This window comes from Leptodactylus fuscus, chromosome 2 (assembly GCF_031893055.1).
Source record: "Leptodactylus fuscus isolate aLepFus1 chromosome 2, aLepFus1.hap2, whole genome shotgun sequence".
In the NCBI taxonomy this organism is placed as follows: Eukaryota; Metazoa; Chordata; class Amphibia; order Anura; family Leptodactylidae; genus Leptodactylus; species Leptodactylus fuscus.
In genome coordinates this window covers 266,976,739-267,002,101 of record NC_134266.1, presented here as the reverse complement: position 1 = coordinate 267,002,101, position 25,363 = coordinate 266,976,739, and the positions used below count along the sequence as shown (strand labels likewise).

Below are 25,363 nucleotides of genomic sequence, written 5' to 3'. Positions count from 1 at the left end.
ACCACTATGGGGCATAATACTGTGTGCAGGGGCCACTATGGGGGATAATATTGTGTGCAGGGGCCACTATGGGGCATAATACTGTGTGCAGGGGCCACTATGGGGGATAATACTGTGTGCAGGGACCACTATGGGGCATAATACTGTGTGCAGGGGCCACTATGGGGGATAATATTGTGTGCAGGGGCCACTATGGGTGATAATACTGTGTGCAGGGGCCACTATGGGGCATAATACTGTGTGCAGGGGACACTATGGGGGATAATACTGTGTGCAGGGGCCACTATGGGGACATAATACTGTGTGCAGGGGCCACTAAGGGGCATAATACTGTGTGCAGGGGCCACTATGGGGCATAATACTGAGTGAAGGGGCCAGTATGGGGGATGATACTGGGTGATGGGGCCACTATGGGGCATAATACTGAGTGAAGGGGCCAGTATGGGGTATAATGCTGTGCAGGGGCAACTATGGGGCATAATAGTGCGCACAGGAATGCGGGGGAGGGGGGGAGGGGTTTTCGGTGTCGGTCGAGGGGGGGAGGGCCATGTCAAAGGTTCGCCACAAAGACATACATACCTGATGGAATTCCTCTTTTGTTTGATATCCCCTAGAAAAGAGTTAATAAATGTGAATCAATAAATGATATGTTCCCTAAAACTGAAAACTACAACTTATTCTGCAAAAACCAAGCTCTCGTTCAGTGACACTGACAAAAAAGACATTGCTCTTGGAAGGGGATCTGATTTGTATGTTACAAAAAATCCCTGGGGTGACCTCGGAGCGAGACATTGGTGTGTTATCTTTTCCATATCCAGCAGGGGCCGCTAGTACACTATCATCAGCATGGAATGCAGCACAGCTACAATGTATCCAGTCAGTTGCTATGGTATCTGAATGTTGTGGAGCCTTGTACAGGCTGCTGCGGCATGGAGTGCTGAGATCCAGGATCAGCCGTCCTCATCTGCTGAGTACAGGTGGGTGACGCACTCCAGGAATATTACATGGACAAGAGCGGACACTCAGGAGAGTGAGGAGTTTACTGGGCACAGATCTGATCCCTATCACTCTGATCCCTATCTATCCCACTAACTCTTTCCCCGAGTTTCTCGACTGTACATGTTCTGAATTCAGGGATATGGACGGCAAACTGGGCTGTTGCCCAGGGCCACGGGTGGCTGGAGAACCATTGAAGACAAGATCCCCAGGGATAGACTATAAGCACTCAGTATTGTTTAGCAGTATATGGCGGTATTTAGAAATGGAACGTTAGTATTATATGGGAACACTATGGCGGTATTAAATGGGGTGCGTTGCATTATTGAATGCTGCTTGTTGTTTGGGCACTTTATAGTAGCACCATAGGTCTCGTGTGCTCTATGACAAGTGTATTTTGGCACTGAGTGGTGGTATTATTATCATTATTATTATTAGTTGCCGAAAGTTTGTTTTATGGGGGTCCCATTTTCTGTAATACTTGCATTTGGGCTCATGCAGTGATATATACTGTATATAGTGTTCTTTATAACAAGGTATAGGTGCTTTTTGGCCACTAGTGGAAGGAGGCTGGATTAAAAGGGTTAAACCTATGACCTATGGAGAAATGGCTGTACCACTGCATCCATGACCAAATCAATGTAACATCAAATAGTTAGTGGACATGAAATGAAGACTAGAGGGGTCCGGTATACCCTACATTATTTCACCCTACACCATATACCTGGGAGTAGGACTGGTGGAACATTCCCTTGTAAAGTCCTCTTCATGGCCTTGCCCAATTAATCTCCAACTATCACTGCAGGACATCACTGAAGAGGAAAGACCTCTATTCCAGCCTCCATTGCCTTCTTGCTGTGTGCCATGATAGCCTATAAGAGCAGTGACATGAGGGCAATGGATCACCTGTAGCGGGATGTCTGGCTCATAGTCCCATGTCACGTAAACGCCTTCTAATGGTTGTGGTGACTGATATTCGGTTTACTGCCCTAGGCTTCAGATGTGTCATCCGAGTTCACTTGCAATAAAAAATGGATCACTACCAGCCATTTTTTTCAATCAGACCATCTGTCTGTGCATATATATTAATCCATTCAACCTTCCGCTGTCATTCAAGTTCGTTATGGTTATCCCAACTATTGCGGCATGCAACACTGAGCAGTGCTGACATCTCGGCCTAGGAGCCTACTGATCTGATAAAGGTATTTCAGCTCAAAGATTCTGCGCATCTCAGATTGTAGTGATAACTGGTGTACAAGAATATAACTACTATAATACTGCCTCCTATGTACAAGAATATAACTACTATAATACTGCTCCTATGTACAAGAATATAACTACTATAATACTGCTCCTATGTACAAGAATATAACTACTATAATACTACTCCTATGTACAAGAATATAACTACTATAATACTACCTCCTATGTACAAGAATATAACTACTATAATACTACCTCCTATGTACAAGAATATAACTACTATAATACTACCTCCTATGTACAAGAATATAACTACTATAATACTGCCCCTTATGTACAGGAATATAACTACTATAATACGGCTCCTATGTACAAGAATATAACTACTATAATACTGCTCCTATGTACAAGAATATAACTACTATAATACTGCTCCTATGTACAAGAATATAACTACTATAATACTGCTCCTATGTACAAGAATATAACTACTATAATACGGCTCCTATGTACAAGAATATAACTACTATAATACTGCTCCTATGTACAAGAATATAACTACTATAATACTGCTCCTATGTACAAGAATATAACTACTATAATACGGCTCCTATGTACAAGAATATAACTACTATAATACTGCTCCTATGTACAAGAATATAACTACTATAATACTACTCCTATGTACAAGAATATAACTACTATAATACTGCTCCTATGTACAGGAATATAACTACTATAATACTACCTCCTATGTACAAGAATATAACTACTATAATACTGCTCCTATGTACAAGAATATAACTACTATAATACTACTCCTATGTACAAGAATATAACTACTATAATACTGCTCCTATGTACAGGAATATAACTACTATAATACTACCTCCTATGTACAAGAATATAACTACTATAATACTGCTCCTATGTACAGGAATATAACTACTATAATACTGCTCCTATGTACAGGAATATAACTACTATAATACTACCTCCTATGTACAAGAATATAACTACTATAATACTGCTCCTATGTACAAGAATATAACTACTATAATACTGCCCCCTATGTACAGGAATATAACTACTATAATACTACCTCCTATGTACAAGAATATAACTACTATAATACTGCTCCTATGTACAAGAATATAACTACTATAATACTGCCCCCTATGTACAGGAATATAACTACTATAATACTACCTCCTATGTACAAGAATATAACTACTATAATACTGCTCCTATGTACAAGAATATAACTACTATAATACTACCTCCTATGTACAAGAATATAACTACTATAATACTGCTCCTATGTACAAGAATATAACTACTATAATACTGCCCCATGTACAAGAATATAACTACTATAATACTGCCCCATGTACAAGAATATAACTACTATAATACTACCTCCTATGTACAAGAATATAACTACTATAATACTGCTCCTATGTACAAGAATATAACTACTATAATACTGCCCCCTATGTACAGGAATATAACTACTATAATACTACTCCTATGTACAAGAATATAACTAATATAATACTGCTCCTATGTACAAGAATATAACTACTATAATACTGCCTCCTATGTACAAGAATATAACTACTATAATACTGCTCCTATGTACAAGAATATAACTACTATGATACTACCTCCTATGTACAAGAATATAACTACTATAATACTACCCCCTATGTACAAGAATATAACTACTATAATACTGCTCCAATGTACAAGAATATAACTGCTATAATACTGCTCCTATGTACAAGAATATAACTACTATAATACTGCTCCTATGTACAAGAATATAACTACTATAATACTGCTCCTATGTGCAAGAATATAACTACTATAATACTGCTCCTATGTACAAGAATATAACTACTATAATACTGCCCCCTATGTACAGGAATATAACTACTATAATACTACCTCCTATGTACAAGAATATAACTACTATAATACTGCTCCTATGTACAAGAATATAACTACTATAATACTGCTCCTATGTGCAAGAATATAACTACTATAATACTGCTCCTATGTGCAAGAATATAACTACTATAATACTGCTCCTATGTACAAGAATATAACTACTATAATACTGCCCCCTATGTACAGAAATATAACTACTATAATACTACCTCCTATGTACAAGAATATAACTACTATAATACTGCTCCTATGTACAAGAATATAACTACTATAATACTACCCCTATGTACAGGAATATAACTACTATAATACTGCCCCCTATGTACAGGAATATAACTACTATAATACTACCTCCTATGTACAAGAATATAACTACTATAATACTGCCCCCTATGTACAAGAATATAACTACTATAATACTGCCCCCTATGTACAAGAATATAACTACTATAATACTGCCCCCTATGTACAAGAATATAACTACTATAATACTGCTCCTATGTACAAGAATATAACTACTATAATACTACTCCTATGTACAAGAATATAACTACTATAATACTGCTCCTATGTACAAGAATATAACTACTATAATACTGCTCCTATGTACAAGAATATAACTACTATAATACTACTCCTATGTACAAGAATATAACTACTATAATACTGCTCCTATGTACAGGAATATAACTACTATAATACTACCTCCTATGTACAAGAATATAACTACTATAATACTGCCCCCTATGTACAGGAATATAACTACTATAATACTGCCCCCTATGTACAAGAATATAACTACTATAATACTGCCCCCTATGTACAAGAATATAACTACTATAATACTGCCCCCTATGTACAAGAATATAACTACTACAATACTGCTCCTATGTACAAGAATATAACTACTATAATACTACTCCTATGTACAAGAATATAACTACTATAATACTACTTCTATGTACAAGAATATAACTACTATAATACTACTCCTATGTACAAGAATATAACTACTATAATACTGCTCCTATGTACAAGAATATAACTACTATAATACTGCTCCTATGTACAAGAATATAACTACTATAATACTACCCCTATGTACAGGAATATAACTACTATAATACTGCCCCCTATGTACAGGAATATAACTACTATAATACTACCTCCTATGTACAAGAATATAACTACTATAATACTGCCCCCTATGTACAAGAATATAACTACTATAATACTGCCCCCTATGTACAAGAATATAACTACTATAATACTGCTCCTATGTACAAGAATATAACTACTATAATACTACTCCTATGTACAAGAATATAACTACTATAATACTGCTCCTATGTACAAGAATATAACTACTATAATACTGCTCCTATGTACAAGATTATAACTACTATAATACTACTCCTATGTACAAGAATATAACTAATATAATACTGCTCTTATGTACAAGAATATAACTACTATAATACTACTCCTATGTACAAGAATATAACTGCTATAATACTACCTCCTATGTACAAGAATATAACTACTATAATACTACTCCTATATACAAGAATATAACTACTATAATACTGCTCCTATGTACAAGATTATAACTACTATAATACTACTCCTATGTACAAGAATATAACTAATATAATACTGCCTCCTATGTACAAGAATATAACTACTATAATACTACCTCCTATGTACAAGAATATAACTACTATAATACTACTCCTATGTACAAGAATATAACTACTATAATACTGCCCCCTATGTACAAGAATATAACTACTATAATACTGCTCCTATGTACAAGAATATAACTACTATAATACTACTCCTATGTACAAGAATATAACTACTATAATACTGCTCCTATGTACAAGAATATAACTACTATAATACTGCCTCCTATGTACAAGAATATAACTACTATAATACTGCCCCTATGTACAAGAATATAACTACTATAATACTGCTCCTATGTACAAGAATATAACTACTATAATACTGCTCCTATGTACAAGAATATAACTACTATAATACTACTCCTATGTACAAGAATATAACTACTATAATACTGCTCCTATGTACAAGAATATAACTACTATAATACTACCTCCTATGTACAAGAATATAACTACTATAATACTGCTCCTATGTACAAGAATATAACTACTATAATACTACCTCCTATGTACAAGAATATAACTACTATAACACTGACCCCTGTGTATATAGATATCTATCCACACCTATCTTGATGTTATAGCTCTGTATGTATAATTTTGGCTCGGGGGGTGAGGACAGATGTACGGTATATAATTGTGCAGCTGATCATACATCTCCGTTCAGTTATGGCGCTGACACTGATTCATAGATGTGGCAGTGAATTGCATTGGCTTCCTTTCATCCTGGTTTTGTGTATTTAGTGTCTATGAATGGCCCCGTTTGATGCCGACTTTCCCATATAACATATTATCCCCCAGTAATTCAGGGACCGGGTACAAGGCTTCGCTTTCAGGCCGAGTCTAAAAATCTGAGGATAATGAATTTTTGTTGGCCGGGTCCTTCCCTTCCTGTCTACTCAGCTGTTCCTCATCCACAACAGGAATCTCCAAACAGAACCGATTTCTATTTCAGCTCATAAATGAAGCGATTCTTCCCCGGATGACGACACATTTTCCTCTCGGGCCTGGAGCCAGGAGAAGGTCCTTCCTCAGGAGTCGCTGTCCCTCATGTCAGGATTACATAAAACCTCTCATCCAGCTGTTTATTCCGTCTGTAGCCCCGGCCAAGATGCCGAATTCTGAGATTTTTGCTTTCTTTTACCTTTTTTTCCATGTAATATTATATAATCTACAACCGTAATATCCAGATTATTGGGATTATCTGCAGGTCATCGCATAAACCAGATGAACATGGGATTTTGGGGGGCAGTTAAGGTTCTTACCCTCTTGGATCTGACCTATTTTGGATTTAATAACTAAATATATTTGTCAATTTTTTTAAATCGACACAATTGTATTATTTTTACATTGATATAGGGGGCTTGTTTTTTGCAGGGTGTCTTATATTTACTGTAAGCACAATTTTAGGATACATAAAGTTTATTGATGGGGTTTTCTGGGACTATGGGAGAACCCCAATTCGTCTTCTCAAGCCAGTGACATCTGGGCATATTGAACGCCTCTTCCTAAATGTGTCAGGGGCCTGAGCTGCAATACCAATCACAGCCACTATGTGAAAGAATCAGTATCTTTGGGGCAATCGATACTCTTTCATCAGTTTTTACCCCCCACCCACAATTGGCTTTGGATCCCAATAAATCTATCTGATATCCTGTAGCAATTTCCCACATTTTACAAAAATTTCCTCTCTTACTTCATCTCTGCACACAATAGGGCAACAGATGTAGCAAGGAAACCCCATGGGCCCTAATCGTTACTGCATGGGGCCCCATATATTACAAATGGAAGAACGTAGGGTATAGATATTTCTTAGAGATCCCTCAAGAGTAGGGTTGAGCCGATCTTGAGATTTCAGGATCGATTTTAAAATCCGATTTCCGATCATTTTTCAGCCGATCGCAATCGTGAAATTTGCTCGATCACCGATCGTGATCCGATCTTTCCCAATCCCGATCGCTCAATCCTACTCTAAGAGTATAAAATGGTTCTTAGTTTTATTTTTGTTTAATTTTATTCCAGGTCATCTCCAGCATGGGGAAGAAGGAGAAGAAGGGCAAGAAGGGAACCAAGAAAAAGAAGGAGAGTAAAAAGTCTCAGGAGGATAAGATGACGTTTGCAGAAGCTCTTGTGGCTTATCAGTAAGTACTGGTGTTGTTATGGGGGATACAGTCATGGCCATCACTCCTGGGTCCTGGTACCTGACCGGGCCCTAAAGCACTGAGAACATCAGTGTAGATGTGGACCAAGAAGTTGTAGGCGTAGGTTAGTCCAAGTAGTTGTTTTACCAAGTTCCCCTGACTTTGTAGAGATGTATAGTCCCCACTTCCCTGCCTCTTATATCTCCCTCTCTGTTCTACCCCGTATACAGTGCAGTGCCTGACCGATGACATCATCAGCCAGTTATGATCCATTTGTAGCTTGGGTTTTGTTCAGGTCCTTTAAATGTCCCAAATGGGCAGACGTCAAACCACCAGTTTTTGGCGAACTTGAAGAGTCGAGGATGAAGGACTGAGCTTCAGTTGTCCCCTTAGCTTTCCTACAGTGTTGGCCAAAAGTATTGGCCCCCCTGCAATTCTATCAGATAATACTCGGTGTCCCCAGATAATGATCACAAGCACAAACTCTTTGGTAATATCTTCATTTATTTTGCTTGCAATGAAAAAACACAAAAGAGAATGAAAAAAAAAGTCAAATCATTGATCATTTTACACAAAACTCCAAAACTGGTCCGGACAGAAGTATTGGCGCCCTCAGCCTAATACTTGGCAGCACAACCTTTAGACACAATAACTGCGCACAACCGCTTCCGCTAACCAGCAATGAGTTTCTTACAAGGCTCTGCTGGAATCTTAGACCCTTCTTCTTTGGCTCCTGCTCCAGGTCCCCCCTGAGATGTGAAGGGGGCCTTCTCCAAACTGCCACCAAGAGATCTCTCCCCCTCCCCCACAGGTGTTCTATGGGATTCAGGGCTGGACTCATTGCTGCCACTTTACAAGTCTCCAGGGCTTTCTCTCACCACCATTTTCTAGTGCTGACCTGAAGTGTGTTTTGGGTGATTGTCCTGCTGGAAGAGCCCTGACCTCTGAGGGAGACCCCGCTTACTCACACTGGGCCCTACATGATGCTGCACAATGTGTTGGTCGTCTTCAGACTTCATAATGCCATGCACACGGTCAAGCAGTCCAGTGCCAGAGGCAGCAAAGCAACCCCAAACCATCAGGGACCCTCCGCCATGTCTGACTGTAGGGGGCGTCTTCTGCTCTTTGAAGCCCTCTTTTTTCCCTGTATCTCTATGTTGAGGCCTTTTCCTACTTTTGTCTCCTCTGACCAGAGAACATTCTTCCAGAACGGTTTTGGCTTTCTCAGGTAAGTTTTGGCAAACTCCAGCCTGGTTTCTGTCTCTGGGTAAGAAGTGGGGTCTTCCTGGGTCTCCTACCATACAGTCCCTTCTCATTCAGACGCTGACACTGGATAGTACGGGGTGACACTGTTGTACCCTCGGACTGCAGGGCAGCTTGGACTTGTTTGGATGTTAGTCGAGGTTCTTTATCCGCCATCCGCACAATCTTGCGTTGAAATATCTCATTTATTTTTCTTTTGCGTCCACATCTAGGGAGGTTAGCCACAGTGCCATGGGCTTCACACTTCTTGATGACACTGCGCACGGTAGACACAGGAACATTCAGGTCTTTGGAGATGGACTTGTAGCCTTGAGATTGCTCATGCTTCCTCACAATTTTGCTTCTCAAGTCCTCAGACAGTTCTTTGGTCTTCTTTCTTTTCTCCATGCTCAATGTGGTCACACAAGGACACAGGACAGAGGTTGAGTCAACTTTAATCCATTTCAACTGGCTGCAAGTGTGATTTAGTTATTGCCACCACCTGTTAGGTGCCTCAGGTAAGTAACAGGTGCTCTTAACTACACAAATTAGAGACGCACCACATGATTTTTCAAACAGTGCCAATACTTTTGTCCACCCCCTTTTTTATGTTTGGTGTGGAATTATATCCAATTTGGCTTTTTGACAATTCTTTTTGTGATTTTCCATTGAAGACAAATTAAATGAAGATAATAATACCAAAGAATTTGTGATTGCAATCATTTTCTGGAAGAACATGAGTATTATCTGACAGAATTGCAGGGGTGCCAATACTTTTGGCCAACACTGTATATGGATGAAATAGCTAAGAGAGAGGAGGATTATGGGTAGTAGGCGACTTTCCACCACCTGACTGGCACTATTGGAGGATGTAAAATGGGGGGGTGAAGGGTATTTTAATCCAAAAATAAAATCTAATGAGTTAAAATTTCAGAATTCAGATGAAGGAGAACCAGATCGAAGAGCTACTGGCTGAAGTTAAGCAAGTTGAAGAAAAGAATGTGAGATATAAAGAGAGGGTAAGTTCTGGAGAAGATGCGACCTGTCCATTTAGGACATGTAGATGACATAGATAAGGCATCGGGCTTTCAGATAAAATGGACATATGGGCGGAGCTATGTAAGTCGTGCTCAGTAGGATGCCAGGCTTATTATAGATAAGTATCCCACAAGCCTTCAACATGTGATACAAAAAGTTTCCAAAAAGTATCCTTAAAGTAACAGCACTAGTACAGTATAGTATATAGTATGTGCGGTATATCCCATATCACATGATGATTAGGGCTGAGCTATTGGGATCGGAAAAGATCAGATTACGATCGGCGATCAAGTAAATTTCACGATCATGATCGAAATTCCGATCCCGATCTTTTCCAGCAGGATCGAGGTCGGAGGTTATCTCAAGATCGGCTCAACCCTAAAAGTGACTTTTCCCATAGAGAAGCATTGACTAGGGTTGAGCGATCGGGATCGGAAAAGATCGGATCCCGATCGGCGATCGAGCAAATGTCACATTGGGTAGATTAGTAAGAAGTAGGATTCTCCGTTGCTTCTTATGTAACCGGCGTTATTGTGTCTTACCTAGAACGAGCGCCTAAAAGCTGAGCAATCCGGGCACGTGAAGGAGCTGCTAAGTGAGGCCAAGGCCCAGGAAAAGGAACTGGAGAAGAAAGAGGTCGTCAACAGAGAGCAAGTGGAAGAGGTGATAAAGGAGAAGTGGGAATACGTCCGCCAGATGGAAATCCTATTTGAGGGTAATCGGAATATAATATTGTACAATAGGAGTCTTAAAGGGAATGTTTAGGAGGATTAAAGGGAGTGTTTTAGGTAACAAATTGTCTTCGGATTAATTTTATACTATTTACGGGAGTTCCAAATCTGCAGACATGTACGAGTTCAATGACAAAATTATATCATACAAGATCTCAGATGAGTCAAAAGTTGATAGACACTTCTGTTCTCACATGATAACCGGAATGAGAAACAGCCCGCTCTCGATTCTCAGACTGGTTTTGCTCTGAGTTTCACATCTGATTCATATCTGAATTTCCATCCTCTTTTATTACCAAAACAGACATAACATTTTAGTAGTTGCCCTTTAAAATGATACAAAAGTTTAGAAAAATTCAGAGTACTGGTTAGTCTTCTCTATGCGTCCCAGAAGGCTTCCATATTATTATCCAGAATTGTTCTCTGCAGCAGGATCCTCCCCCCCCCCCACACACACTGTTCTTTCTGCAGCACAAGCTAGGGTCTTCCTTAGCTGAAATTGGTTGGTGCAAGATGTCGAAGGTGTATTAAAAAATCTTGTTTGAAGGCTGATAAATCGGTCAGGGTATGTTCATACGGAGGAATTTGGCACCTCGAAATCAGTGTCTTGAATCAGCCGCTCCAATGTAATCAATGAGAGACAGAGATCGAGGCAGGATGCCGAAAAAATAAGACTCCTGCTCAATGTTGCCGTGAATTCCATGACTGATTCAGCCACAGAGCCTGCACCGCGAGCCACTCTGCTGATCAACTACATTAAAGGGATTTCCAGGATTGTCCAGGGTCGCAGAAGGTGATTTTTTTTTTTTCACAAAACCCGTACTGACCTGTCCCCGGTGCTCCGATGTCTCCCAGTGCTGTCCAGTCCTTTGTTGGAAGCCCCTGCCAACTGTGACCGCTGAGGCCAACCAGTTTCCTCAGTGGTCTAAAGAAAGGACACGTGTAGGATTGCGCGATTGGGAAAGATCGGATCCCGATCGGCGATCGAGCAAATTTCACGATCGGGATTGGCTGGAAAATGATCAGAAATCGGATTTAAAGACGATCCTGAAATCTCAAGATCGGCTCAGCCCTAGTCATGGACAAACTGCTGAGTAGGGTTGAGCGATCGGGATCAGGAAAGATCGGACCCTGATCGGCGATCGAGCAAATTTCAGTATTGCGATCGGCTGGAAAATGATCGAAATTTGGATTTTAAAAACGATCCTGAAATCTCAAGATCGGCTCAACCCTAGACACAACAAAACAAGACACTGGAGCAGCTGGACCAGACCGTTCTGGAAGACACCGGTGCACCCGAGATAGGTGAGACCCTTTAAGTAGAAGCGCAGGGGCCGGAGAAATTTGAGCAGGAAGTCTACATCAACTTCCTGTTCACTTGTCAGCACAACTTAAATGCTCCTGACGTCTGCTTTTTCTTGCGTTCATCTCTAGACGTCCTGTCCCTTTAAGTTCCTTCTCCAGAGTCAGATATTTTCCAGTGAAATTCTCCCGGGGATGCGACTATTTTTATATTTTTGCACAGCGCTGCTGTAATACTTAACATTTATCTCCCTAGAGCCCAAGTCCCCTCCTCCTTCTCCACTTCATCTCTGCAAGTCTATTAGTTTAAGAGCAATTAAGTATCACGGGCGGCTTCAGAAGTGGAACGGCAAAAGCCAAAAGATCTGCTTAGTCAAATGAGAGGGGAATGAGGGGAATCAAGAAGGGAAGAAAGCAAATAACAAGGAGCTCAGATTAGAGAGCAATCCTCCATGGACGACCTTGTAACCAGAGAGGAATAGTAAATATAAAAGAAAATTCCCTTTAAGTATTAGACAGAGATAAGGCGTCTGCAAGACTGAGCCGATCGCTCTCCAGGTTACAGGTCCCAAGTCATTGGCGCTGGAGGGACCCGTTCACATTGCAATCTGTAGACCCGTAAATTTTGTAATCTCTCTTATTAGGGAAAACTGGCCTCTTCCTCACTTTTCGGCAACTTGTAGTTCCCCTTTCCCCGACTGCCTGATTTCTCTAAGTAGGTGGGAGAGGAGGGGGATGCAGCTGCAGTCATTCTGCTTCAATGTGTGTGAGACCTCAAGCTAGCAAAGGATCCCATGGCAGCCACAGCCCTTGTCATGCCTTGTAGGTTCCCTGTTATTTTACAGATTCTAATCTTCTGGGGTTCACAAATCTTTAATCCTTACCCAGATATTACTATGATAATAAATAAGATGCTCAGTACAAGGGAGGAGCACTGGGGGGCGCTGTGTTATGTGATCATATAGGAAAGTTAGATCCATCTACACTGAATACTGAAATTCTCCCCAGCATGGCGCCCCCTTCTTTAGTATACACGCCAGGGGTAGTCCTCTCCTTAACATGGACATCTTCATCTATCGCCAATGTGATTTTCCAGGGGTCACCATATTCTGTCGGGGCTCTTTTGTTGTGGGGAAAGTTGTACTTTTTATTGCTGACAGGCAGTACAGCCCCATTGAACGTAAATCACTGACCTAGAGTAATACAATATATAGAAGTCAAGGAGTTGGGGAAAGGAGGGGGATGCAGCTGCAGTAACTCTCAGTGTGTGTGTCTGTAAGACAGCATGCTGCGAGAGGGGAAAGAAGAGAAAAGAGAAAGAAATGGTAAACTACAGCGGCAGCTACTGCTCAGACCTTTTGTCCGCTACCAGAAGTGCTGGTGTGTATCACTTTGGCTTTCAAGAGCTCTGCTTGCTGTCATTGAAAGGGAACCCTCCAGTGGCGTTATTTAATGGCGGGGCCCCAAGGCAAAAATTTGACATGGGCGCCTCCCCCTCCCCTGTCAGAACCCAGAGTATAATAATAAGAGACCTAGGGGAGGATACAAACATAAAAAACACAGTTACTTACCTCTCCCTGGCTCAAGTGCACTCCCCACTATGTGGGCCATCTTCAATCTTCACTTGAGTTGGGCTTGTGTTGCGACGCATAAGGACACAAGCCCGACCCAAGTGACGTCTCAGACGTCACCAAGTAGGCCTGAAGCCTTCCGAAGCCAAGGAGAGGTAAGTGACGGTGTTTATTGTGTTCCCTCACCAACCTAATGTACAGCGCCAAGAAGGAAGTACGATTGTACAGTGGGAGATGTTTAATCAAAACGTTTTGCAAAGTTGCTTTGTATTAACTGTTCGATGTTCTGGAGGAAAGAACACCGTAAGCTTCTTATAAATGTTTGACTTTTATCTCGCCATGTATGTGTACAAATTCCACCGCCATCTATAGGTGAGCGTTCTTCTGGCTACTGGCGAGTGGTGGAATTGACTATACTTGGTGAGATTGTTACCTTCGGCACGTGTCTTCCAACGCCTTTCATTCCTGACTTCTTGTTTTTAGGGCTTCGCGGAGAGATAAATGGCCTGGAGCAGCGGATTGTCTTAGCAGAAGCCGAGAAGGATTACTGGCTGCAGTATAAGAATGTGGGAAGTTGGGAAGACGCCAAGAAGATCCATCACTTACAGGAAGAAATCAGCAACATTAAACAGAACTTCACCGAAATAGACGGTCAGTTCAGCGGGATGTGGTGCAGCACTAGACGGCCTACACGCGACTGTTATGACTTGACGTGTATTTATCTAAAGACGCCTTTGTAGTGGAAAAAGTCACGAAACTGATGCGAGAGAACAGTGAGGCTCCCGGGAAAACTGAACTTCGGAAATGTTGTGCTACTGTGGATAGGACCATGGGCAGGCTCTTCTGATATAGTTTGGTGCCTCCTAACTCTTGTGGATACCAACTTTTTGGTGCTCCAGATAATTCATGATGGTCAAGTTTGGTGATCTATCTTCTAGAGACTTTGGTATCCAGTAGTTTGGTATTCCTGATAGTCTGTTGGTATTGGTTTGGATAGTGTGAACTTGGCTAAGGAACAATGGTTTCCATACGTTATATGGTAGGTTGGTGACCCAGACAGTCCTTGATTTTCAATAGTTTGCGCCTCACGATATGCCTAGTGTCTCGTAGCGCCTTAGAGCTCTCTAGCTGTCTAGTACTATGCAATAGTGCGGTGCAAGCAGCCCTGTAATTAGATAACTCAGGCAGTCATTGGTCTCCAATAGAGTTTCTTCAGTCACTCCTTGGTCTCTAGTAGTGGTGCTTTAGTCATTCCTTGATTTCCAGTAGTGGTGCTACTTGGTCTCCAGTAGTTTTTTTAGTCACTTTTTGGTCTCCAGTAATGTTTCTTCAGTCACTCCTTGGTCTCCAGTAGTGTTGTTCTACTCACTCCTTGGTCTCGAGTAGCTTCTTCAGTCACTCCTTGGTCTTCAGTAGTTTCTTTAGTCATTGCTTGGTCTCCAGTAGTTTCTTTAGTCACTCCTTGGTCTCCAGTAGTAGTTCTTCAGTCACTCCTTGGTCTCCAGCAGTGGTGCTTTAGTCACTCCTTGGTCTCCAGTAGAGTTTCTTTAGTCATTCCTTGATTTCCAGTAGTGTTGCTACTTGGTCTCCAGTAGTTTTTTTAGTCACTTTTTGGTCTCCAGTAGTGTTGTTCTACTCACTCCTTGGTCTCGAGTAGCTTCTTTAGTCACTCCTTGGTCTCCAGTAGAGTTTCTTCAGTCACTTCTGGTCTCCAGTAATTTCTTTAGTCACTCCTTGGTCTCCAGTAGTTTCTTTAGTCACTCCTTGGTCTCCAGTAGTTTCTTTAGTCACTCCTTGGTCTCCAGTAGTTTCTTTAGTCACTCCTTGGTCTCTAGTAGTGTTGTTCTACTCACTCCTTGGTCTCGAGTAGCCTCTTTAGTCACTCCTTGGTCTCCAGTAGCTTCTTTAATCACTCCTTGGTCTCCAGTAGTTTCTTTAGTCACTCCTTGGTCTCCAGTAGCTTCTTCAGTCACTCCTTGGTCTCTAGTAGTTTCTTTAGTCAGTCCTTGGTCTCCAGTAGTGTTTCTATAGTCAGTCCTTGGTCTCCAGTAGTTTCTTTAGTCACTCCTTGGTCTCCAGTAGTTTCTTCAGTCACTCCTTGGTCTCCAGTAGTTTCTTTAGTCACTCCTTGGTCTCCAGTAGTTTCTTTAGTCACTCCTTGGTCTCCAGTAGCTTCTTCAGTCACTCCTTGGTCTCTAGTAGTTTCTTTAGTCAGTCCTTGGTCTCCAGTAGTGTTTCTATAGTCAGTCCTTGGTCTCCAGTAGTTTCTTTAGTCACTCCTTGGTCTCCAGTAGTTTCTTCAGTCACTCCTTGGTCTCCAGTAGTTTCTTTAGTCACTCCTTGGTTTCCAGTAATTTCTTTAGTCACTCCTTGGTTTCCAGTAATTTCTTCAGTCACTCCTTGGTCTCTAGTAGTTTCTTTAGTCACTCCTTGGTTTCCAGTAATTTCTTTAGTCAGTCCTTGGTCTCCAGTAGTTTCTTTAGTAAGTCCTTGGTCTCTAGTAGTTTCTTTAGTCAGTCCTTGGTCTCCAGTAGTAGTTCTTCAGTCACTCCTTGGTCTCCAGTAGTGGTGCTTTAGCCACTCCTTGGTCTCCAGTAGAGTTTCTTTAGTCATTCCTTGATTTCAAGTAGTGGTGCTACTTGGTCTCCAGTAGTTTTTTTAGTCACTTTTTGGTCTCCAGTAATGATTCTTCAGTCACTCCTTGGTCTCCAGTTCTACTCACTCCTTGGTCTCGAGTAGCTTCTTTAGTCACTCCTTGGTCTCCAGTAGAGTTTCTTCAGTCACTTCTGATCTCCAGTAGTTTCTTTAGTCACTCCTTGGCCTCCAGTAGTTTCTTTAGTCACTCCTTGGTCTCCAGTAGTTTCTTTAGTCACTCCTTGGTCTCCAGTAGAGTTTCTTTAGTCATTCCTTGATTTCCAGTTGTGTTGCTACTTGGTCTCCAGTAGTTTTTTAGTCACTTTTTGGTCTCCAGTAATGTTTCTTCAGTCACTCCTTGGTCTCGAGTAGCTTCTTCAGTCACTCCTTAGTCTCCAGTAGAGTTTCTTCAGTCACTTCTGGTCTCCAGTAGTTTCCTTAGTCACTCCTTGGTTTCCAATAGAGTTTCTTCAGTCACTCCTTGGTCTCCAGTGATTATTTACACTATTTTTTTCTCTACCTCTACCTTCATAAAGTCTTCATGAGTTTTGTAGAAGACCCTTCACCAATGGCTGCGGTAGGACAAAGTAAAAAGGTTACTTCCTTTAATGTGTCTCAGTCTAGTCTTATCTCAGCACCATGAACATACACAGTACATCTCTGAGAACTAGAGACCCAGCCTCTGCCTCCCTTCCAGTGATTGCCCCTTGCACCCCCCAATAACACTTTTGTCCCCATGTCTCACTGCTGGAGTTCTTCTTTAATTTCATTATATTTTTCATTTCAAAAAGAATATTTCAGAAGAAGCCTGGAGAAGACAAGACACGAGATAGACAAAGAAACAGAGAAGAAGATGGATCAGACCAGAACGCTGGCGACACAGGTATCACATACATGAAGTGTAAGATGCTAAATGTAGTATAATACGCCTCTTATCATATGACTTGAGATCATTCAACACTTGTGTCTGGAATTTCCAGAAGACTTGTCCCTTCCTCTCAAGACGAGAGGAAGGGACATGGCGTTCCCGAAACGCGTCGCTTTAACAGATTGGCATTAACCTCAACAGTTACTATGTAACTTTTTTATACTTTGGATTGAAATAAAAGTTACATTGTACTCGACCGCGGAAGTTCTTCTATCTTCATCCTGGTTGAGGCTGGTGACTGCGCTTTTATTTCGGAGACATACTAATCAGCAGGTCGAGTCCACCTCGACACGGATATGGTGAGCTGAATATACACATTGCTTTTTCTATTTTTTTTTATTAGGATGCAGCAATGCTCATTGATGAAGAAAGTCGAAGAGAGTTCAAAGAGAACGAATGGTTAAAGCGGGAGGTAATTCACACTGGACACTGGGTAGTGATATGAGGTGACCCCATGCAGAGGACGGGGGTGTCACAATATCATTTTACCATATCTATGGTATACATAGACCTCAATAATAACACCGTATACTCCTCGGCTCCACCTAGTGGTGACTACAGGAAATCAGAATTTTATCATTCAGCTCTGTATCTTTGCAGGGGATTTGGAGCTTTGTATCAGAACATTGATCTCCCCTATAACAAAGCAGATCACAGAATGGGTTAAAAACAGGTTTCAGATCATTGTATGAACAAGGCTCTAAACATACCGCACACTTCTTGTCCCCCGCAGGTTGATATCTACAAGAAAGACATTCACGATCTGGAGGTTTCTGTCTGTGAAACTGAGCAAGAAAATTTGCAATTAATAAATCATCTTTTTGATTGTCGACTTCACGATCTAAAAATATCAAGGTACAATTACACGCACCGAAATAACCGGAGCCATAGTGATTAACCCTGCGGGGGCTGGAGTGTCTGCAGCGCATTGCACCAAAGAGGGAGACTATTCCTCCACATTGTCAAAGCTTAATCTCTATATCATAAGAAGGTCTGCAGCTGTCTAATATGGGGGTGACCAGGATTAGAATAACATGGCTGCTATATTTCCAAAACAGCGCCACACCTGTCCATAGGTTATGTGCGGTAGTGCAGCTTTTCCTCATGCACTTCACTGGAGCTCAGCTGCAATACCAGACACAACCCATGGACAGGTGTGGTGCTGTTTATGGAATCAGCTATGTGTCTCTGATTCTGGATAATCCCTTTAACATTTTTAAAGGGAATGTGTCACCAATTTTAAATGTATTTACTGAAACCAGATCCAAACCTCGCAACTATCAAAGGATAGAAATCGGGACAAAACGTGCAAAGTGCTATGGGTGCCGTGCGCAAATTTAGCCCCACCCACTTCTATGTTGACTCCACCCATTCTCGTCCATTTTTCCATGTGCCTCCAAACAATATAACGCTCCTACAATCATCCTGATATTATTGCCCCCTCCAATATAATGTTGACCCACAGTATTAAGTCCCTCTCCTCATGCCCAAGGTTAAACTGGCGGAAACTTGAGGGGGACATTAAACTATGGGGCAGCTGGAGGGGGACATTAAAGAGTGGGGGTAGTTGGAGGGGGACATTAAACTGGGGGCAACTAGAGGCAGACATGTTCCCCTCCAGCTACCCCCCATGGTTTAATGTCCTCCTCCAGTTGCCCCAGTTTAATGTCACCCTCCATCTGCCCCCCTCTTCCTAATTAATGTCCACTTCTCGATCTGTCCCCAGTTTAGTGTCCTCACCTGCATCTGTTCCCATTTCAATGTCCCCCTTCATCTTCCATCAATGTAATGTCCCCCCCATCTGCCACCAGCATAGTGCAGTGCCCCCTTCATCTGCCACCAATTTAATGCGCACCTTCATCTGTCACCAGCTTAATGCTCCCCTTCATCTACCTTCAGTTTAATTTCCCCCTACATCTGCCACCAGTTTAATGCCCCTCTTTATCTGCCCCCAGTTCAGTTGCCTCCTTCATCTGTCTCCAGTTTAATTGCCCCTTCATCTACCTTCAGTTTAATTTCCCCCTTCATCTACCTTCAGTTTAATTGCCCCCTTCATCTACTTTCAGTTTAATTGCCCCCTTCATCTACTTTCAGTTTAATTGCCCCCTACATCTGCCCCCAGTTCCCCCCTCTTGCTCACACACGCCATCTCTTCTCTCCTTCTTACCTTCCATCAGTCTCCGTTCCCAGCACCTTCCTCTTTCTTTGTAACACCTCACCGTCCTCTAGTATGCAAAATAGCTCCGCCCACACAAGAGTCTGATCACATGGTCATGGCGTCATCAGAGTTCCTTTAGCCCGCCAGGATTTAGCATCTACCACTTAACATTTACCCTACCCTAACAAATTTTGTTAACAGCAAAACACTTCAGGGGCATAGCGGGACAAACTGTAAGCTATCTGGGACAGCGGGACAGCAGACACCATGTGGCCAACAGACATGAGGTCACTTCTTGAGAAGAAGAAAGCAGCCATGTTGTCAACCCCTTTAATGCAAAACACTGCCACACCTGTCCCACAGGTTGTGCCTGGTACTGCAGCTCAGGTCTATTGAGCAAACACGACTCACCTGCAATACCTCACAGAGGCTGTAGACAAGTGTGGCACTGTTTTGGGACGACATAGCCAAATTCAATCCTATTAAGTCTTGGCTGGCAGGGTTATCTGGGTTGACGCTATAATTCGATGCACATTCTGGGAAGATTTAGAGGAAACATTTTGTAAGCTCTTGTGAGAGTGCATGACCCGGCACATCTATCCATATAGTAATGATAAGAGGATTAGATTATTGTTATCATTATTATTATTATTATTCCTATCCCGGATTACATTTACAGCCCACACACACTGACTCATGGAGAAATACATGAACTTTTACCAGTGGGGGAGATCTCTGCTGTATACAGTAATGCTATAAGTCCCTGAACCCCATGTATATAGGTGTCATGATCTCTAGATGGTTATTACCAGGGTCTGAGCAGAAATTTGTTATAGGTCACTTCCTATCCTGAGTGTATTCACAGGAGTCTTGGGCAGAGATAGAAACATTGTAGCAACTGATCGCAGGTATCAGAATAAGGATGGCAGCAGTAGAAGAGTGTACTGACCTTGGGGGCAGCAGTGACCTGTCCATTCATATACAGTACATATATGCAAGGACAGGGTCGCATGTAACAAGGACAGTGTCAAGACAGGGGAAGATGAATGGAAACAAGTGGGAGATTAGAGCAAAGAGCTTAGTCTTCCCAGCAGCAGTGGAGGAGTGTGCTGATCTTGTAGGGGGCAGTGACCAATCCATTTTTATTTATAGGTAAGGACAGGACTGCATGTAACAAGGAAAATGTCAAGACAGGAGGAGATGAATGGAAACTAATAAAAGATTAGAGCAAGGAGCTTAGTCTTCCCAGCAGCAGTAGAGGAGTGTGCTGACCTTGGGGGGAGCAGTGACCTGTCCATTCATATACAGTACATATATGCAAGGACAGGGTCGCATGTAACAAGGACAGTGTCAAGACAGGGGAAGATGAATGGAAACAAGTGGAAGATTAGAGCAAGGAGCTTAGTCTTCCCAGCAGCAATAGAGGAGTGTGCTGATCTTGTAGGGGGCAGTGACCAATCCATTTTTATTTATAGGTAAGGACAGGACTGCATGTAACAGGGACAATGTCAAGACAGGAGGAGATGAATGGAAACTAATAGAAGATTAGAGCAAGGAGCATGGTATTCCTAGCAGCAGGAGAGGAGTGTGCTGATCATGTGGGGAGCAGTGACATGTATAGATAGATAGCTAGATAGATAGATAGACAGACAAAGATAGCGTTGCATGTAACAAGGATGATATCAATACAGAAGGAGATGAATGGAAACAAGTGGGAGATTTGTGGAAGGAGCAGCAGTAGAGGAGTGTGATTATCCTGTAGAGGGCAGTGACCAGTCCATTTTTATTTATACGTGAGGAAAAGACTGCAGGTAGCTAGGAAAGTGTCATGATAGGTAGACAAGGATGAAAACAAGTGGGAGATTAGCGGAAGGAGCTTGGTCTTCCCAGCAGCAGTAGATAAGTGTGCTGATCTTGTAGTGGACAGTGACCAGTCCATGTTTATTTATATGTAAGGACAGGACTACATGTAACAAGACAATGTCAAGACAGGAGATGAATGGAGACAAGTGAGAATTAGAGGAAGGAGCATGGTCCTCGCAGCAGCAGTAGAGGAGTGTGATTATCTTGTGGGGAGCAGTGACCTGTCCATTCATATTTCTAGGTGGGGTCAGGACTGCATGTTACTGAGACAGTTTGAAGACAGGAGGAGATGATTGGAGACAAGTTGAAGATTAGAGGAAGGAACATGGTCTTCAGAGTAGCACAGAGTACAGTGTCAGGAGAGGAGTGTGCTGACCTTGTAAGCAGTAGTGACTTGTATACTCCTTATGATGTGAAGATAGGGCAGTGTGATGGTAGGGGGAGGGGAATGGAGGCAGTGGGAAATTAGAAGAAGGAGCACAGTCTTTCCAGCAGCACAGAGTATTTCAGGAGAGGAGTGTAATGTGGATCAGTCCAGTTATGTGATAATATTAGGACTGTACGTGACAGGCATAATGAGGAGGGTCATGGAAACAAATGAGAAGTGGAAGGAGCAAAGTCTTCAGCAGCACAGAGTATTTCAGGAGACGAGTGTACCAACCTTGTAGATCTAGTTTTGGAGACCCCTTTTCTCACCTGTTATCAGTGACGACCAAGCTCCGTGTGATGAGGCAGTGCCATTACAGGTGGAAAGGTTAGAGATAGGTGGGAGGTCTCAGATTTTGGAAGACTCGGAGTCCTCCAGGCAGGTGAAGCTCTCAACAAATGTGTGCAGAGAACTCATCACATGGTGACTTCACTAGGTTGTGTTTTCTTCCATTGTAGGAACACATTCCTGACTCAGGTGGACCTCCTGGATCTCCCAGCAGATGGATTACTTGGAGAAGACTTTGCTAAACTAGAGCTGGACACAAAATCAGGTTCTAAAGCGTCTTGAGATATCCTATATATAGGTGTTTACTGCCATTGTAATCCGGCCTGTCCTGATCTCTGACATGATCTCTACAGAACAGGAAGTATCAGACTATTGTGCAGTTAAGCTCTGCGACAAGTAGTAACTAAGATGACTACTATATCTAGCAAGATAATACAGAAGACATACAATGAGGCAGTAAATCTCTTACTGACCAGTAGCAGATTCCTCCTCCTCCCCTCCCCGCTCCATAGACTTCTAACAAATACAAATCTGAGTGCTAATAGAGATAAGAGTCTGAGTGAAGGGAAGGAGAGAAGTCTGATAAGTGGAGAAGGAAGCATTATTCTATGATCAGATATATTACAAAGTTTCTTAGATTTACCTGTACTGTTCATTTTTGACAATACATTCCCTTTAAATGTCATCCATCACTTGGCTACAGTGGTGGCATCCATCGTGGGGACTGATCCATCAGGCCTCACCATCTTAGGTGGCAGTGATATGACTGAGACATTTGTATGGGGACAGGTTCACATTTTAGGAGTTCAGAAGAGGGATGAGTGTAATGTGTTTACTTCTAGGTGAAGACCAAAGACCTGACCAGATGTGGTCAGCTGGTGGGGTCTCCAGAAAAGAGAAGAACCCCAGCACAGCTCTGGAGCTGAACCATCTACTACATGGGGAGCAGAGCTCCAAGGTGAGACAACTGGGACAATGTACAGACCGTACTTCCGGTGTTCAGATTTATCTTTTACCCACAATCCCCAGAAGGGGTCTCTCCAAACCCCCTCAAACATATAACCTGGTGAGGAGGGTTAGATCCATGCTAGAAGAGGTTTTAACTTCACCCAGTTTCACAACTACTGCAGTAACCCTGTATCCTGCTTGCTCTGGGGTTGCCAGAGTAACCTCTACAGACAATACCTGAACATCCTGTCATGTGACCTCAGCTCATAAGAGAATGTCACATGACAGGAAGCCCATACAGAGTGGCAACCCCAGAGCAAGCACAATACTGACATACTGCTGCGGGTATAGCTATGTTTAACCCATTCAATGCTGGAGCTTAAGAGATCACATCTCTTGTATGCTTCAATTTTGAAGGGAAACCATCAGAAGGAAGGGAAAGTTGAAATTGTTTTACAGAAAACTAAATATTTCTTGGACATAAGTGAGCTCAATAAAAGAGGAGCTGTCACCACCTCCACCAACTCTTCACCTCCTTTACTAGACAGCTTACGCTGACTCTGGCACAATTCTTTCTATAATCCCCACCGCTCCTGAGCAATCAATGCAGGTGGTTTCATTAACCAATATCCTAGTTAGGCTCTCTACTGTCAGGTGGGCGGTCTCAGACTATCTGCTACCACCCACCTGACAGTAGAGAGGCCAATTTCCATATTAAGAGCTGAAACTACCTGCAATGATTGCTCAGCAATGGCGGGGACTAGAGAAAAAATTCCAAATGCACCAGTATCAGTGTCGCAGGACATATTAAAGGATTCAAAGGCCTGGATTTGGTTTATCGTAGTGAAAGGTTCTCTATAAAGCAAGCGGGCAGAGCATGACACAGATTCAATACCAGATAGAAGTCCCCAGGCCTTGTGAGTATTGCCTGGGATGGCACCAATATAAGTTTGCAACATTCAAAAATGTTATAACTTTATTAGGCAGTCAACAATGTCAATGTGCTGAATTTCCTTTGGGTATTTATAGGATCGTTTACAACTGGGGCCCCTGGAGCTGAAACTGTTAAGTGTCATGGGGCAAACCAAACCAATCTACAAGCAGAGCGTGGACACAAAACTTCCAGAGTTGCCTGGGAGCAGAGGACAGTGGCCGGTAACCCCGAGGATGATAAAATCGGCCTTCCCATAACCCCATAAACAGACAGGAACAACAAACAGAACTTAATAGTAATAATAATACCGCCATCACTCGTCACACTGGTATACAGTGTATTACCGCCGGACAATCCCAGGAAGGTCCATTCTATTCCAACATGGAAGCCTGCACGACGACCGCTTCCTGAGATATCAGGCGTACAGGGTGATCAAAGAGGAAACCTCTCAGGGTCATGTGACTGGATGGCATGTTCCGCACACGTCTGCAGAATCCATAGTTATTGTACTTATTATGGCCACGCTACATCAATAGTTGCCTCATCACCATCTGTATTCATGTCTAGGCGAGCACATGTAATGGAGGCTTTCTTACAGAAACAGCGCCACACCTGTGCATTGGCTGTGTCTGGTATTGCAGCTCAGGATCATTTCAGTAAATAGGGTGTGCTGCAATACCACACACCACCGGTGGACAGGCATGCCAGAAGAAAGCAGCCATTTTATTCCGATCCAGGACAACTCCTTTAATTATTGGTTAGCTTAAAGGGGTTTTCCAGGACTGCGATATTGATGAGCTATCACACACCCGGGACCCCGCCAATCCGTTTTTTCAACAGTTTGCAGGACTTGGGTGAGCTCCACTTCTTCTTCTTATGCGAGTGACGTTCAGTGCAGTTCAGTCCCGTCCAAATGAATGGGGCTGAGCTGCAATACCAAGCACAGCCACTATACCATGTGCAGGGAGCGCTGTGCTTGGTTACGTAGTGAAGGGATCACAACAATCAATATCACGGTCCCAGAAAATCCCTTTATATCTCACGAAGACGAGACCTGTAAAGGAGTATTTCCATCATCGCTTCATCCCACCCAGGACCCCTATGATTTCTATGACTAATGGGGCACAGTACACTGTATACTATTGTAGCCCAATTCACAACTGGCCATAAAAATCTCCTACAGCGACCACTGCAGGGCAAACGGCGTACTACATGCAGCCATGTAAATACCAACCATCTGTGTCATATACGGCCATAAGTGATAAGAATGCAGATCAATGGGAGGTCCGGATGCTGGGACGCCCATTCTGGATGGCAA

The 25,363-nt window shown here is 42.3% G+C and overlaps 2 protein-coding genes across 2 annotated transcripts in view; one reads left to right on the top strand and one right to left on the bottom strand.

The window, feature by feature from the left end:
- The window catches only part of SYTL2 (synaptotagmin like 2), a 328,908-nt gene that overhangs the window by 141,110 nt on the left and 162,435 nt on the right, over window positions 1-25,363 (bottom strand). The window lies entirely within an intron of this gene.
- CCDC83 (coiled-coil domain containing 83) lies at window positions 896-24,390 on the top strand. The gene is made up of 11 exons (XM_075266219.1): window positions 896-977; window positions 7,863-7,981; window positions 10,158-10,242; window positions 10,808-10,976; window positions 14,349-14,516; window positions 17,291-17,382; window positions 17,771-17,839; window positions 18,161-18,282; window positions 22,334-22,428; window positions 23,006-23,121; window positions 24,141-24,390. The coding sequence occupies exons 2-11, from the start codon at window positions 7,875-7,877 to the stop codon at window positions 24,300-24,302; spliced, it is 1,185 nt and encodes a 394-aa protein (XP_075122320.1). The 5' UTR covers window positions 896-977; window positions 7,863-7,874; the 3' UTR covers window positions 24,303-24,390.

What these genes read in the sequence shown, in the direction of transcription:
- CCDC83 (XM_075266219.1), top strand. Translation starts at nt 7,875, where the DNA reads ATGGGGAAGAAGGAGAAGAAGGGCAAGAAGGGAACCAAGAAAAAGAAG. An exon ending in GAAGCTCTTGTGGCTTATCA is followed by an intron (nt 7,982 to 10,157) that starts GTAAGTACTGGT and finishes TTAAAATTTCAG; the next exon opens with AATTCAGATGAAGGAGAACC. An exon ending in CCAGAACGCTGGCGACACAG is followed by an intron (nt 17,383 to 17,770) that starts GTATCACATACA and finishes TTTTTTTATTAG; the next exon opens with GATGCAGCAATGCTCATTGA.